This window comes from Pipistrellus kuhlii, unplaced genomic scaffold (assembly GCF_014108245.1).
Source record: "Pipistrellus kuhlii isolate mPipKuh1 unplaced genomic scaffold, mPipKuh1.p scaffold_m20_p_72, whole genome shotgun sequence".
In the NCBI taxonomy this organism is placed as follows: domain Eukaryota; kingdom Metazoa; phylum Chordata; class Mammalia; order Chiroptera; family Vespertilionidae; genus Pipistrellus; species Pipistrellus kuhlii.
The window spans coordinates 1158044-1174588 of NW_023425576.1; the positions used below are offsets into that span (position 1 = coordinate 1158044).

At 54.0% G+C, this 16545-nt stretch overlaps 1 protein-coding gene across 1 annotated transcript in view; it reads right to left on the reverse strand.

Moving 5' to 3' along the window:
* Positions 1-16545, reverse strand: part of DENND1B (DENN domain containing 1B) — a gene marked incomplete at its 5' end in the record, with an annotated part of 64369 nt that overhangs the window by 5626 nt on the left and 42198 nt on the right. Inside the window, 6 exons of the mRNA XM_036422767.2 lie at positions 4370-4477; positions 5162-5218; positions 5913-5981; positions 7143-7183; positions 11171-11261; positions 16413-16514. Of these exons, the coding sequence (XP_036278660.2) occupies positions 4370-4477; positions 5162-5218; positions 5913-5981; positions 7143-7183; positions 11171-11261; positions 16413-16514 (468 nt within the window). The remainder of the gene's footprint in view (positions 1-4369; positions 4478-5161; positions 5219-5912; positions 5982-7142; positions 7184-11170; positions 11262-16412; positions 16515-16545) is intronic.

Consider the following 16545-nt stretch of genomic DNA (forward strand, 5'->3'; position numbering starts at 1 on the left):
TCTGGCTCTCTCTCTCCCTCTCCCTTCCTCTCTGTGAAAAAAATCAATAAAATATATATATATATATATATATATATATATATATATATATTTTAAAATCAATAAAATGTATTTAAAAACTAAAAAAAGAACAAATGAGAGGACCGAACATGTTCTCGGTCGGTTGGTCGGTCGGTTGGTCGCTCAGTCCCTCCTTGTTCTGGGAATACTTGGCTTACAACCGATTCCATCAGCACTCAAGACAGACAAACATGGCAGCTTGCACGACACAAGCATCGCCGGCTTCCGACGTGAAGGAACCCACCCAGATCGTGTCTCTGCGCTTACGGGTCCCGCTGGCCGGGGACTCGGGTGCAATGGCTTCTGGGAGGCCACAGGCCCAGCTCACAGAACCACCACCCAACTTCCTGTCCGGACCACCCCCTGCTCCCCCTGCAGTTACCACTTCTGCCGCCAGATGGCAGGCAGACCCCAATCAGGCAAAGGGCCTGGCCCATTCCATGCATAAGGGGGTTAGGGTAGGGAGAGAGAGTGTGTGTGTGTGTGTGTGTGTGTGTGTGTGTGCGGGGGGGGGGGGGGTGATGTGGGATAATACAGGCAGAGGAATAGGCAAATATGTTTTTTTAGATTTTATAAAATTAAGATGCTTGCCGAAACCGGTTTGGCTCAGTGCATAGAGCGTCGGCCTGCAGACTGGAAGGTCCCGGGTTCGATTCCCGGTCAAGGGCATGCACCTTGGTTGCGGGCACATCCCCAGTAGGGGGGTGTGCAAGAAGCATCTGATGGATGATTCTCTCTTATCAATGTTTCTAACTCTCTATCCCTCTCTCTTCCTCTCTGTAAAAAAATCAATAAAATATATTTTTAAATAAAAATTAAGATGCATGCGACATGTGATGTGTCTGAAGGCAGGTCCTCGGTCCTACTGTCCCCAGTTTAGAGTTGTGAGGCTCAGAAGTGCTACCTTGCTTACCCAAACCCCACCCAGCAAACCCCTGAGCTTATGCACTTTGGGTGCTAGGAACTTGCATGAGATAACGTGAACCCTACGGGATTACAATGGCAGCAACCTTAACCAATGCACGCCGTTCAGAATCGGAAAACAGCTTTAAAAGCACCCGTGCTATCATTTTTTGTTGACGGGAACTATAGCCACGTGCAAGGAGACATCAATCCCGCCCAGATTATAATAAGATTCTAGCAGTTCAGCCGGTGCGGCTGAGCGTCGACCTGGGAACCAGGAGGTCAGGGTTCGATTCCCCGGTCGGGCACAGGCCCGGGTGGCGGGCTCCGTCCCCAGCGTGAGGCATGCGGGAGGCAGCCGGCCCGCGGTTTCTCTCATCGTGGATGTTTCTATATTTCTCTCCCTCTCCCTTCCTCCCTGGAATCAATATTTTAAAAAATAAATAAATAAAATGTGTTTTAAAAAAAAGGCTACCCTGCAAGGTGAATTTTACCAGGATGACTTTTGTATCCTGCAGCAATCCTCTTTCAAGGAAGCAAAGGATTGGCTCACGCCCACTAGGGGGCAGCCTTGTAACCCATAACCGAATCATATGTTGACATGCTGGACATGAGTGTTATTTCAACAATGAAAACACACACACACACACACACAGGGGAAATGGCTTTCTTTAAAACCAACAACGTGGCACCACTAACTGTTCAATACCAGCCTCAAAAGAGCAGATTTAGAAACGAGAGGCATCCGCACACATTAGACCGGCGATGAGCTACGGAAAGAGAGACAGAGATGCTAAAAGGTGTTTTCGTGGAGACAGTTTTTCCGGGGCGCCTTCAAATGGGAGCATGCTCCCATAAGACACGTCAAAAAAAACCTTTTTTTTTTATCATCTAGAACTTGCTAATAGATTTCCTTCTCTTTTTCTTTTTTAATAAACATAGTTTTATTGATTTCAGAGAGGAAAGGAGAGGGAGAAACACCTAATATGAGAAAACCATGGATTGGCTGCCTCCTGCACGCCCCTTACCCCGACATGTGCCCCTGACCGGAATCGAACCCGGGACCCTTCAGTCTGCAGGCCGACGCTCTATCCACTGAGCCGCACCGGCCAGGGCTCTTTCTGGACCAACCAACCAAGCAAAAAGCTAAGCCATGGCCCGTGGGTGCCGTGTTCTGGAACCCTCCCTGAGCGGGAAGCACAGCCGCCATGACGTTCGTTTCACGCCCGCCGTTCGCCGCGCCCACGGAGGGACGGGTGTCCTGCAGGCGGTGCTGCCCCCGCAGCCCAGAGGCGCGCCTGGGCGGGCGGGCGGGCGGGCGGGCGGGTGGGCGGGCGGGCGGGCGGGGGGGGGGGGGGGGGGGGGGGCGGGCTGGAAGGAAACGGGGCCCAGCGGGAGAGGGTTAAGAGCCGGGCTGCCGGGTGTCCAGGGCTCGCCAACAGGGCCCGCCCCGCCCTGGCCTTGCTCCGGGCCATCCACCTGCCGATGCCGGTGTGCACAGCAGCTGAGCTCCCGCCTGTGGCGCACGCGTCCTGCTGTGTGCGTGTGCGTGTGTGCATGTGTGTGTGTGAGTGTGTGCGCACGCGCGTGTGTATGTGTGCATGTGTGCATGTGAGTGTGTGTATGTGTGTGCATATGTGTGTGTGCGTGTGTGCATGTGTGCGTGTGAGTGTGTGTATGTGTGTGCATATGTGTGTGTGCGTGTGTGTATGTGTGCGTGTGTGTGTGTGTGTGTGAGAGAGAGAGAGATGGGGGGAGATGCACACACACACTGAGAGAGATAGAGAGAAAGAAAGAAAGAGAGAGAGAGAGAGAGAGAGAGAGAGGAAGATGCAGACATACACACACTGAGAGAGAGAGAGAGAGAGAGAGAGAGAGAGAGAGAGAGAGAGGAGAGAGGGAGATGCACGCGCATACACACACACACACACACACACACACACATGTTCCCGGACTCAGACAGGCTCCTGCGACCACAAACGCCTCCTTCCAGGGCCTTCTCCCGTCTTTCCTCGGCAAACGCCCCCCCCCGCCGGCCGGTCAGCAGCTCAGGCTGCACAGCGGAGCAGAGACGGCGCCTGCACCTCGCCCGCCAGCCCCGGGGCCCGGTTCCGACGTCCCACGGAGGAGAGACGGCCCGGCCATGGCCGAGATGACCACGGACGCGCAGCTCCGACCCTCACATCCGCCCCGGACCCCACCGGCGGCCCTGCCGGCCGGCTGCGGGGGACGCCCTCCCCCGGGCCCCGTTAGGCTGCACAGAGGCAGCGCCTAATTGGGAGCCGTCCCCGGACCTGCCAGGGCCTCATCAGCGAGACGGAGCAGCCAGGCTAATTGGCACTGCCGGGCTGGGCTCCCGCGGGGAGGGGGGAGAGGGGGCGGGGTGGGGGCAGGAGATGAGCAATCGATGCCCCGCCAGCGAGCCAGGCTCACGGGCTGGGAGCTCAGACACTCATCCCCGAGACCCCGGTGGGGAAACCTGCCTCTTCTCGCTGCTAAGCACACGCTCGGAATGTCACCAGTCACCATCCTCCCTCCCGTTCACATCTTGTGCGGGAAGGACAGATGGAAATTGGGAATTCCGGCCACGCAGGTCCGGGGGAGCTGGGAGCGGGAGGCTCTCCCGGAGCTGAGGCCCGGGGCGCTCCGGGACAGAGGCCGGGCGAGTCTGGATCCTTTATTTCGGTAATTCCATTGACAACAAAATTGCATCCTCAAGGTCTGATAAGACAAGAGGTTCCTTGATACAAGAAACACACACACACACACACACACACACACACACACACACTGAGTGGCCAGATTATTATGTGCAGAGATAATATCAATAATAACCTGGCCACTCTGTGTCTATCCTATAGAATAAAAGGCTAATATGCACATGGCCCCCTCGACCAGGAGTTCGACCAGCAGGCAGGCCGGCCAACCACCCATGTCCCCTCCTCCTGGCCAGGCTGGCCGGACCCCACGGATGCACAGATTCATGCACCGGCCCTCTGATATAATATATATATGCACACTGAGTGGCCAGATTAGTATGTGTTTAGAGATCATCCTCATCTGGCCACGCAGTGCGTATATTTTGGTTTAGATGTGCTTGTATGGATGTCAGAGAGGAAGCGGGAGGGCGCGAGAGAGATAGAAACATCCGTGATGAGAGAGAATCACGCATCGGCCGCCCCCCCCACGCGAACTGCAGGAACCGGAGCGGGTGGCTACCCTGGTGGAATCCTCCTCCTCCTCCTCCTCCTCCTCCTCATCACCACTTAACATTGTTAACTAGTTATTTGAATACAGTTTATCATTTCTTTTTTTTAAGAGAGAGAAAGGGAGAAGGAAAGAGAGAAGAGACCGGGATCGTGGCCTCCTGCGCGCCCCCTCCTGGAGGCCGGGGGCGGGGCCGTACCTGGGTGAGCCTGCGCTTCTCCGGGCTTCCGGCCCGGTGGTTGTGCGAGGTGTAGACCGGGGTGTACTGCACGAACCGGGAGGAGGTCCCGTCCTCATCCTCGTTCTCCTGCACGCGGGAGAGAGAGGGGGGTGATTTCTAAAGGCTCCCTGAGCGACCGACAGACGCCAGGGGCCCGAGGCAGACGTACATCGCCCGAGAGAGCCCTTAGCGGGACGCCTCGAGGATCTACTTAGAAAACTAGGTTCCCGCCAACATGGATGCGGCTCCTCGGATGGAGCGTCGGCCTGGGGACTGAAGGGCCCCGGGTTCGATTCCGGTCAAGGGCATGGACCTTGGTGGCGGGCACATCCCCAGTGGGGGGCGTGCAGGAGGCAGCCGATGCATGATTCCCTCTCCTCATGGATGTTTCCATCCCTCTCTGCCTGTGTCCCTTCCTCTCTGACATCCATAAACATACCTACTTTTTAAAAAAATATATATATTTTAAAATACATAAAAAATGACGGGCGTTTCGGCAGTGCTATCCATCCAGGCTGTGAACCTTCTGGAGACAGCAGCTCCCGTGAGAGCATCTTGGAAGCTCTCCGGGGCCGATGATAAAATATGCTCGCGATGGGGAGACCCTGCAGAACGGCAGGCGCGTTTCCGGGGGGGCTGGCTATACAGAGCTCGTCCCGGGACACGGGGCCGAGCGCACTTCCAAGGTCATTAACGATGGGCATCCCGAGGGAGGGAGGGATCGGTGCGGCCGGAGCAGGGGGGAGGGAGGCGGGGGCGGGGGCGGCGTACCTTGTGTCTGAGCTTGCTTTTCACCTCCCTGATGCCCTGCTTGGTGTGGCTCTTGGCCTGGAAGACAAGAAGACAAAGGCCGGGCTCAGAAGGCGGCTTCAAGAGCAAGGACCCGAGCCCCAGCCTGTGTGGCTCAGTGGATAGAGCCCAGGCCTGCAGGCTCGGTTCCGTTCTGGTCCAGAGCGCAGGCCCAGTTTGGGGGGGGGAGGGGGGGGGGAAGGCGGAGCGGGGAGGCAGCCGATCCATGATTCTCTGTCACCATGGATGTTTCTCTCTCTCTCCCTCTCTCTCTGAAATCAATACAAATATGTTTAACAATAAAAGGAGGATGCCAAAACCTGTTTGGCTCAGTGGAGAGAGCATCTGCCTGCGGACTGAAAGGTCCCGGGTTCGATTCCGGTCAAGGGCATGTACGTTGGTTGCGGGCACATCCCCGGTAGGGGGTGTGCAAGAGGCAGCTGGTTGGTGTTTCTCTCTCATCGACGTTTCTAGCTCTCTCTCTCCCTTCCTCTCTGTAAAAAAATCAATAGAAATATATTTAAATATATATATATATATATCCTCCCTAGATAATGATACCCTTGGAGCAGTTGGGTTTCTTTGGTTCAGTGTGATTTCTGATGTTTGAACATCAGATTTTAAAAGGAAAGTAAGGGCACATTAATCTCTAGACCCACAGGTCTCTAGGCTAAAAACACGCCGTGACATGTGACCGGTGGGATGCTGAAGCGTCCGAGGGGGACTCACTCACGTATTTGTACACCGTCCGCATCGCGGGGGTGGCTTTGGTCACGGCCGAGTTGAACAGGGCGCCCCCTTTCTGCAAAGGAAGCACAGACCCCTGTTTCCAACCGCGGTTGACCAGACGGCCCCGGACACAAGCACGCGTGCTGCTGCAGAAAGAAAGCTCTCGCCACTGGCTAGGCGAAGGCCCACAGGACAGCCAGGAGGAGAGAGACGCATGGATCGGCGGCCTCCTGCACGCCCCCCACTGGGGCCGGCGCCCACCACCCGGGCCTGTGCCCTCGGCCGGGATGGAACCCTGACCTCCTGGCTCCCAGGTGGGCGCTCCACCACGGAGCCACGCCGACTGGGCTCACCGCGGAAGGTGAAGCCCGCTGCAGGGATAAAGAAATCACAGCCCTCGCCGGTGTGGCTCAGTGGGTAGAGCGTCAGCCTGCGGACGGAACGGTCCCGGGTTCGATTCCGATCAAGGGCATGGACCTTGGTTGCAGGCACATTCCCAATGGGGGAGGGGTGTGGAAGAGGCAGCTGATGGATGTTTCTCTCTCATCCTTGTTTCCAACTCTCTATCCCTCTCCCTTCTTCTCTGTAAAAAAAAAAAAAAAAAAAAAAAAAAAAAAAAGTCAATAAAATACATTTAAAATAAAAATAAATCAAAACTGGTTTTCATGTGGAGCCATCAAGTCTCAATTTGTGGAAGAGGGCTTTCTATATTTGAAAAAACAAACAAACATATTAATAAAAAAAAAATAAAAACTGTCCCGGAAAGGATAAAATTCCCACCCAATCTCACTACTCCACCCAGTTCCTTGTTTTGGGACAGAATCCATGGGGGCAGTGGACTCTTGCTTTTTCCAAGGAAGCCATCTGTCCCCGGACCAAAGCTTTCCATTGGAAATCGTATTCATAAAGACAAGCACATGCCCTGACCGGTGTGGCTCAGTGGATAGAGCGTCAGCCTGCAGACTCAAGGGTCCCAGGTTCGATTCTGTTTCGGGGCATGTACCTTGGTTGCGGGCACATCCCCGGTAGGGAGTGTGCAAGAGGCAGCTGATCAATGTTTCTAACTCTCTGTCCCTCTCCCTTCCTCTCTGTAAAAATCAATAAAATATATATTTTTTAAAAAGACACGCATCCAACAAAGACATTCCCATGGGAGGACATTAAACACGTTGGCTGACCCCCGCCCACAGACAGAGCCGGAGGAAGAAGGAATTGGGAGAGGCGCTCTCGTTACCTTGACCGTGTGGACCCACTGCTGATAGGACCTCGGGCTCCCTGGAGGAAGGCAGAAATAAGATGTCAGACACAGTGGGCCAGAAACAAACCCGTCAGCCAGCACGTATCGGCGGCGAGCACTGCCAGGAATGCAGCGAGCAGCGGTTCCTTTTCTGCAATGGGGTGGAGGGCAGCAGGAGATCCCAGGAGGAAGAATGAACTGTTCTAAGTCTTCGAACCGTAATCGACAGTTTTGAGCACAGACGCTGTTTTCCTTCCCTCGCCTAGGAAGCCAAGACGTTAAAAGGTGCTGTTGAGCCGAAACCGGTGTGGCCCAGTGGGCAGAGCGTCGGCCTGCGGACGGAAGGGTCCCAGGTTCGATTCCCGTCAAGGGCTTGGACCTTGGTTGCGGGCACATCCCCAGGTGGGGGTGTGCAAGAGGCAGCTGATGGATGCTTCTCTCTCATCGATGTTTCTCACTCTCTGTCCCTCTCTCTTCCTCTCGGTAAAAAAAATCAATAAAAAATATATTTTTTTTTTAAAAAAAGAGATGCTATTAAATTTTGTTGTTTCATTTCTTGAGTTTCTTCAGCTGGTCAACCTTGAAACTCTGAAAGATCAGAGCCAGCCACTCCCTATCTAACTGAGCCGGCGTGACCTATGAACGTTGACCTATGAACCAGAGGGGTCACAGTTCAATTCCCGCTCAGGGCACAGGCCCGGGTTGCAGGCTCGATCCCCAGGGTGGGGCGTGCAGGAGGCAGCCGGTCTATGATTCCCTCTCATCATGGATGTTCCACTCTCTCTCTGCCTCTCCCCCCTTCCTTTCTGAAATAAATAAAAATATATTAAAAGAAAAAATAATCTGGAATTTTGTGGCTCAGGGCAAACAAGAAGTCCCTAAGAAAACTGCTTAAGATGGTAGGGAAGCATGCGGTATAATTTAGCTAGAAGCCTGTTTGTGTGTGTGTGTTTTTTTAAAAAAATGTCTAAAGGATGCCTGTCTCTTTAAATTTCGTGCTTTTAAGATCCAAGGCTCCTTATTGCCACAAAATTGAAGAGACAAGCACATTATTCTTTGAAAACCTTCTCTTTTAAAGGCTGTTTTTCTCCTTAAAAAATGCATCTGAGTGCCAAAAAGAAAAAAAAAAAGAAGAGAGAAAAAAAAAATCCCTAGACCTTCTGTTCGAGCAACAGGATTATGGGAATAATCAGCATTTTTTGGAGAAAATTCTTCACATAGTTCTTGTTCGTCCAAACAGCGGCTTTCTCACACTCGGGGACGGGACCTCTCTCTGGCCTGCACCGAGACTGCCTCTCCGGACGTGTTTGTTTAAATTCCAGGCCTCGGTGGGGTCTTCTCCCCAAACACAAAAATTGGTCTTAAATTGTCCGGGGCGGCCAAAAAAATGACACGAAAACGGATGGGTCGTTACCACCCTTTCAAATTCCTCAGCAAGAAGGAAAACAGGACGGCCCGGCTGGTGTGGCTCAGTGGCTGAGCGTCAAGCCTAGGAACCAGGAGGTTCGATTCCCGGTCCGGGCACAGGCCCTGGATGTGGGCTCCATGCCCAGCGTGGGGCGTGCAGGACGCAGCCGGTCCATGGTTCTCTCTCATCATGGATGTTCCTCTCTCTCTCTCTCTCTCTCTCTCTCTCTCTCTCTCTCTCTCTCTTTCTCCCTTCCTCTCTGAAATCAATTTTTAAAAATATACCAAAGAGCCGAGACCGGTTTGGCTCAATGGATAGAGCGTCGGCTTGGGGACTGAAGGGACCCGGGTTCGATTCTGGTCAAGGGCATGTACCTTGGTTGCGGGCACATCCCCAGTAGCAGGTGTGCAAGAGGCAGCTGATCGATGACTCTCTCTCATCGATGTTTCTGGCTTTCTATCTCTCTCCCTTCCTCTCTGTACAAAATCAATAAAATATATTAAAAAAAATATATATATATATACCAAAGAAAAGGAAGAATTCAAAACCTCTTGCATTTTCAAGAACAACAAAGTGGAGGGCAGGAAGCCGCGCTGGAAACGCAGCCTCTGGTCAGGCGCCCCTCTCCCCCATCCCAGCGGTCGGCAAACTCATCCGTCCGCAGAGCCCACTACCAACAGCACAACCACTGACATGTCTCCGGAGAGCCCCTTGTTTAAACGCAAACGTCTCCCGACGTCACTTCTTCCACACAGACCCGCCCGGGCCATGGTGTTTCTGTGGAAGAGCCGCCCTCCGGGGGCCAGAGAGCCGCCTGTGGCTCGAGAGCCGCGGTTTGCCGACCACTAGCGCCCATCCATTTTTTAAAAATTATATATATATTTTATTGATTTTTTTTTGCAGAGAGGAAAGGAGAGGGAGAGAGAGCTAGAAACATCGATGAGAGAGAAACATCCATCAGCTGCCTCCTGCACACCCCCCACCGGGATGTGCCTGTAACCAAGGTCCATGCCCTTGACCGGAATCGAACCCGGGACCCTTCAGTCTGCAGGCCGACGCTCTATCCCACATGTGTCAAACACAAGGCCCGCGGGCCAAATCCGTCCCGCCAGGCCTTGCAATGTGGCCCGCACCGCGCTGTCATCACTGCACTCCGCTGCGTTTCCATCACAATGACAGTTGATGACTGTTCAGTAAACCATTCGGCCCGCGATTTAGGCTGGATTTTAGATTTTGGCCCCTTCTCTGATTGAGTTCGACACCCCTACTCTATCCACTGAGCCACACCGGCTTCGGCCCATCCATTTTTTTAAATGAGGAGACCCACGGTGGACACGATGGGGAGCTGCCCTTCCGTGGAAAAGCCACCTGCCTGGCTCCGTCACCAGGGAGGGGTCCCACCCCCCATCCAGCCACATAAAGGCTCACCGTCCCCCCATCACTGTCACCGTGTCTCCCGCCCTCCCGCGGGGCCGGCAGCCCCAGGGGCCACAGAGATAATGAGAAGGCGCTGGTGTCAGTGCCCCACGGCGCCTCCGGCGATGTGTCCGGGAGCTGACAACCCTTTGCTTGTCTGAGGTGGAAAGAAAAAAAAAAAAAAAAAAGTCTATTTTAACATGAAAGTTCCATTGAAGCTGATTCTCCTCCTTGCCCAGGAGCTGAGGGAGGGGGCAGGGAGGCGGGGGACTCCGGGTTCGGCACCTGCAGAGTCAACTCCACTAAGTTTCTCGCCAAAAGTAAGTGCTTCCAGCCAAAACCGGTGTGGCTCAGTGGATAGAGCGTCGGCCTGCAGACTCAAGGGTCCCAGGTTCAATTCCGGTCAAGGACACGGACCTTGGTGGCAGGCACATCCCCAGTGGGGGGCGTGCAGGAGGCAGCTGATGGATGTTTCTCTCCCATCGATGTTTCTCGCTCTCTATCCCTGTCTATTCCTCTTTGTAAAAACTCAATAAAATATAAAAAATAAAATAAAATAAAAAATAAGTGCTTCCAGGGACATTCTGTGTGGGCCAAGGCCCTCCCGCACGCCCCCTGCTGGGGATCAAACCCTCAACCTAAACCTCTGCCCTTGACCGGGAATCGAACCGTGACCTCCCGGTTCCTAGGTGGACGCTCAGCCACTCCACCGCGGAGCCAGCCGGTGGGACAGTCCTGTTTCCCTTTTAACGGACAGATGGACGGCTGCAGCGGCTTCTCTATGTCCGTGATGCAAAAACAGGTCTCACTGAAGATTAAAATTCGCCGAAACCGGTGTGGCTCAGTGGATAGAGCGTCATCGGCCTGCAGACTGGGAGGTCCCGGGTTCGATTCCGGCCAAGGGCATGGACCTTGGTGGCAGGCACATCCCCAGGAGGGGGTGTGCAAGAGGCAGCTGATGGATGTTTCTCTCTCATCGATGTTTCTAGCTCTCTCTCCCTCTCCCTTCCTCTCTGTAAAAAATCAATAAAATATATTAAAAAAAGAAATAGGGGGCCATCACCCGAACCATCGCCCCCATGGCCCCCCTTGGAGGCGGGAAGGGGCCCCTGACCCGTCACCGGATCAGGAGGAGATGGCGGGGGTCGAGGCGCTGCTGCCGGACATGGGGCGGACCCTCCTCGCCGGACGCCCTCCTTACCTCCCGAAAACCCCCCGGACGTGATCTCCTCCTCAAAGGCGTCCGAGAACCCCTTTCCCGCGTTTAGCTTCGCCAGCCGCCCGTCGATGAACTGGAAGGGAAGAGAGAGAGGCGGGGAGGGAGGGTCACGGTCACGGCTCGCCGGTGGTAAGGTCACCAGATCGTCCCGCTTTTGGTGGGACAGCCCTGATTTCTAGCAATTTTCCCCGCGTCGCGCGGCGTTTTAAAAACAGTCCCGATGTTTTGGAGAGATGGGAAACATTGGAAAGATTCTTCCCAAAAATCAGGACTTTTTTTTAAAACGCCGAGGGACGCGGGAAAAATTGCTAGAAATCAGGACTGTCCCGCCAAAAGCGGGACGACGATCTGGTCCCCTTCCCCTAAGATTAAGTGCCTGCTTGTATCAAAGGTAGGAACAGAAGGTACGCATAGAAACAAAAGTGACTCCGAGACCGGTGTGGCTCAGTGGATGGAGCATCGGCCTGCGGACTGAAGGGCCCCGGGTTCGGTTCTGGTCAAGGGCATGGACCTTGGTTGTGGGCACATCCCCAGTGGGGGGGGGGCGTGCAGGAGACGGCTGATGGATGTTTCTCTCTCATCGATGTTTCTAGCTCTCTCTCTCCCTCTCCCTTCCTCTCTGCAAAAAATCAATAAAGTATTTTATTTTTTAAAGAAAAGAGCCGAAACCGGTTTGGCTCAGTGGTAGAGCATCTGTCTGCGGACTGAAGGGTCCCAGGTTCGAATCCAGTCAAGGGCATGTACATTGGTTGCGGGCACCTCCCTGGTAGGGGTTGTGCAAGAGGCAGCTGATGGACGTTTCTGGCTCTCTATCTCCCTTCCTCTCGGTAAAAAAAATCAATAAAATATATTTTAAAGAAGAAGAAGAAGAAGAAGAAGAAGAAGAAGAAGAAGAAGAGGAGGAGGAGGAGGAGGAGGAGGAGGAGGAGGAGGAGGAGGAGGAAGAAGAAGAAGAAGAAGAGAAAAAGAAAAGAAAAGAAAAGGAAAAGAAAGAAAAGAAAAGGAAAGAAAAGAAAAGCAGTTGAAAGTGCTTGCAAAATTCAGCTTGCAGGCATTCCAAGCCCGGCATTATCCATCACAACCGAGGGATGACATGTGACGGGCAACGTATCATTTTTTGGGGCGAAAAAAACAACCAAAAAAAACGAGGCGAAGCAGGAAGACAAATGGAAAGCCATCCGTCCCGGACGAAGGGGATCACGCAGGCATCCTGCGAAAGGCCTTCACCGGCCGCAGGAGATTAGCAGCGGGACTCCCTGAAAGGTTCTCCGCTCTGTGTTTACTGCACATAATCCACCCCTTTTACCGGGAGCGGCCGGCTCGGGTCCGAGGAGAGATAAATCCCCCGCTCTCCGCGGACGGTGTGCTCCTGGGGGTGAGGGAGGCCGCGGTGGGCGCGGCTGACCCCCGAGGGGAGCCAGCCCACATCCATCACCGGCTGACGCCATGCCAGGCCTTATCGCCGGCCTGCTGGACGGACGGCCGGACAGCCGGGGACAGCCGGACACCGACCACACCGACCGGTATGAGCGCGCTTCCTGGGGATGCTCCTGCTGCCCGTTGAGGATGGGGGTCCGGGGGCGCGCACCCCCACAGATCGGATCATAAACCCCAGCACAGACACAGGCCGCCCCCTCTTTCTGGGGGGAAGCTGGGACGGGGGACGAATCGAGAATGCTGACAGGGAATCGTTCTCTCAACTCCCTTTTTCTATTTTGTAAAAAATATATTTTACTGATTTTGTATAGAGAGGAAGGGAGAGGGATAGAGAGTTAGAAATATCGATGAGAGAGAAACATCGATCAGCTGCCTCCTGCACACCAAGGTCCATGCCCTTGACCAGAATCGAACCCCGGACCCTTCAGTCCGCAGGCCGACGCTCTAGCCACTGAGCCAAACTGGTTTCGGCCCTTTTTCTATTTTTGACTCAATAACAGCTTACCCCCCCTCCCAAGTGGAGCTGGTTACGGGCCCCACACCCCTCTGAACACTCCCCGGCATTTCACAGTGAGAGAGAAATTAAAATAAAAGATAAGAACAAGAACACGCTTGGCTGCCGCGGCACGGGAACCAATGGTGAACGAAAACACAGCCGGTCGGGAAAGCAGCGGCTTCATAAAGGGCCTCAGCCCAGCCCCGCGGTCGGCAAACTCCTTCGTCCGCGGAGCCAAATACCAGCAGCACAGCGACGGACGTGTCTCCGGAGAGCCACACTGTTTAAATGTAAACGTCTTCTCAGGCCACGTCTTCCACACAGACTCGCCCAGGCCGTGGTGCTTTGTGGAAGAGCCGCCCTCCAGGGGCCAAAGAGCCGCAGATGGCTCACGAGCCACGGTTTGCAGACCACGGGCCTGGACACAACCACACCCCCAGGTGCCTTTTCAGCCCGGAGGGAAAATGACCACGCTGCAAAACACACACACACACACACACACACACACACAACCACAACGATCTCCTATTAGCAGCTCTTCTTGGCCACGAAGGTACCAAGCTAATCAAATTCCAGCCTTGGAGAGCGAGAGAAAAATACACTTTATAAGTGAGCCAGAAATCATTAGCAATTTTTTAAAAAAAGTATTCTAAAAACACACACACACAACTTTCAAAATATACTCATTTCCTAGGGGCCTCTAAATGTCCCTTTTTTTGGGCTAAAAAATAACAAAACCAGGTAGTCTGGGCTTAAATTCTTCACCTTCTAAATGCTCCCTAAACCTGGCAGGTTAGTGAAAACCACGCTAACGTGTTCCAATAAATTGAGTCATCAGCTCTTTACGGGCACCTGCGAACGGCGAGAGGTTCAACGACGCGCTGTACACACACATTTCAAGGGCATGGACCTTGGTTGCGGGCACATCCCCAGTGGGGGGTGTGCAGGAGGCAGCTGATGGATGTTTCTCTCGTGGCTGTTTCTAATGCTCTATCCCTCTCTCTTCCTCTCCGTAAAAAATCAATAAACTATATTTAAAAAATAAAAATTTAAAAAAACTGTGAAAATGCGTCCTTGTGCCGGTAGCCCTGCAGCGACAGGGTCCCCATCGCCCGCCTGGGCCACGTGACACGTGTGGTCCTTTTCCGCGCCGGGAAACACGTGTGTGATGATGATGATGATGCAGCTGCCGCCTCGCATGCATTCCGGCAGCCGGTCTGTTCTCACACCCCCACTCATGCATGTGCTGATCTCGGCTATAAATTACCCGCCGTGAACAACCAACTACGTGTTTCTTAAAAAAAAAAAAAAAAAAGATGAATAGGAGGTGTGGAGATTTATCAGAATTTATTGTTACGTTAAAAGCTTTCTACAATCTCCCGGAATCTCCGCGGACATGAAAGGGGACTCGCGTTTGGCTCCTGACCCGTCTCTCTGATCCGGTGTCTTGTGGACGTCGGGGAAAGTGGGTCAGAATGCAGCACAGACAGGCTCTGGGCCTCGGAGAATTCTCTCTCTATGCAGCACGTCCTTACACGGAGACCTCAGGTTTCACATGACAGACACCAGGCCCGGCTGGTGTGGCTCAGGGGTTAAGCATCCACCCAAGAACCAGGAGGCCTGGGTTCGAGTCCCGGTCCAGAGCTCCATCCCCAGTGTGGGGTCGGTAGGAGGCGGCCGACCCAGGATTCCCTCTCCCCATGGATGTTTCTCTCTGCCCCTCTCCTTTTCCTCTCTGAAATGAATAAAAATACATTTTATTTTATTTTTAAATATATTCTATTGATTTTTTTTTTTTTTTTTTTTTTTTTTTTTTTTTTTTTTTTTTACAGAGAGGAAGGGAGAGGGACAGAGAGCTAGAAACACCGATGAGAGAGAAACATCCATCAGCTGCCTCCTGCACGCCCCCCACAGGGGATGTGCCCGCCACCAACGTCCATGCCCCTTGACCGGAATCGAACCAACTCAGGTGCTGCTGGGGGACCCCGGGTGAGAGGTCTGGAGAGAGGGGCTGGAGTCTCAGGAGGCAGCGGCCTAAAGGATGGAGCTGCCAGGGTGCAGGCTTAAGAAGCTGTGTCTGGGCTGCTTTCCAAGCCTGTTATCTGAGGAGGAGCCGGTCCAAATGGGGCCGCTATCGCCCGGCTATATTCTGTTTATTTCTCGGTATCGGGGAATGTGAGCGCAGGCCGGAGGGCCCCGCCGACATGGGACGCGGCGGCTGACTCACGGGGAGAGGCCCAAGGAGGCTGAGGAGTCGACCGTCAAGAAAAACACAGCCTTGCCGAAGCCGGTGTGGCTCAGTGGATAGAGCGTCGGCCTGCGGACTGAAAGGTCCCGGGTTCGATTCCGGTCAAGGGCATGCCCCTTGGTGGCGGGCACGTCCCCAGTGGGGGGGGGGGGGGGGTGCAGGAGGCGGCTGATGGATGTTTCTCTCTCATCAATGTTTCTGACTCTCTGTCCCTCTCCCTTCCTCTCTGTAAAGAATCAATAAAATATACTTTTAAAAAAAGAGAGAAAAAACACAGCCTGCTACTGGGGAATCTGGAAACGTGTGAAAAACAGGTTGGTTTGTGTGTTTGTTTTAATCTTTTTTTTTAAAAAAAAAATGTCAACCAGCTGTCCCTGCACACCCCCCACCGAGGATATTTATCTGGCCTCATGGTGGGCAATCTCACCCGTCCACAGAGCCAAATACCAACAGCACCACGATGGACATGTCTTTGGAGAGCCACGTTTTTTAAACGTAAACGTCTCCTAACGCCACGTCTTCCACACGGACCCGCCCAGGCCGTGGTGTTTTGTGGAAGAGCCGCCCTCCGGGGGCCAGAGAGCCTCAGGGGGCTCTCGAGCAGCAGTTTGCCGACCACGGATCTGGCCCGCATTAGCCTTTGAGTTTGACAGGCTTGCGTCTGATCTCCTACCTGCCCACTGGGTCCTTGAACCCCCCCCTCCCTAGAATCTGACCCTCACAGCTCCCTGTGCACACAGACAGGGGTACGGCCGCCCCCCGGACAGACCAAGGCACAGAAGGGCACTAACCCCCCATGCGGGGGCCCCACCCTCACCTGCTAATCTGACCCTCACAGCTCCCTGTGCACACAGACAGGGGTACGGCCGCCCCCCGGACAGACCAAGGCACAGAAGGGCACTAACCCCCCAGACGGGGGCCCCACCCTCACCTGCTAATCTGACCCTCACAGCTCCCTGTGCACACAGACAGGGGTACGGCCGCCCCGGACAGACCAAGGCACAGAAGGGCACTAACCCCCCAGACGGGGGCCCCACCCTCACCTGCTTGAACAGCTGCAGGTTCACAGCCGTCTGCAGGAACTGCTTCATGGGGCTGGAGCGGTGCTTCACGAAGCTCTCCTCGCAGAAGGTCACGGGCTCCCCCTGGGGCGGGGGGAGAGAGAGAGAAGGTCAG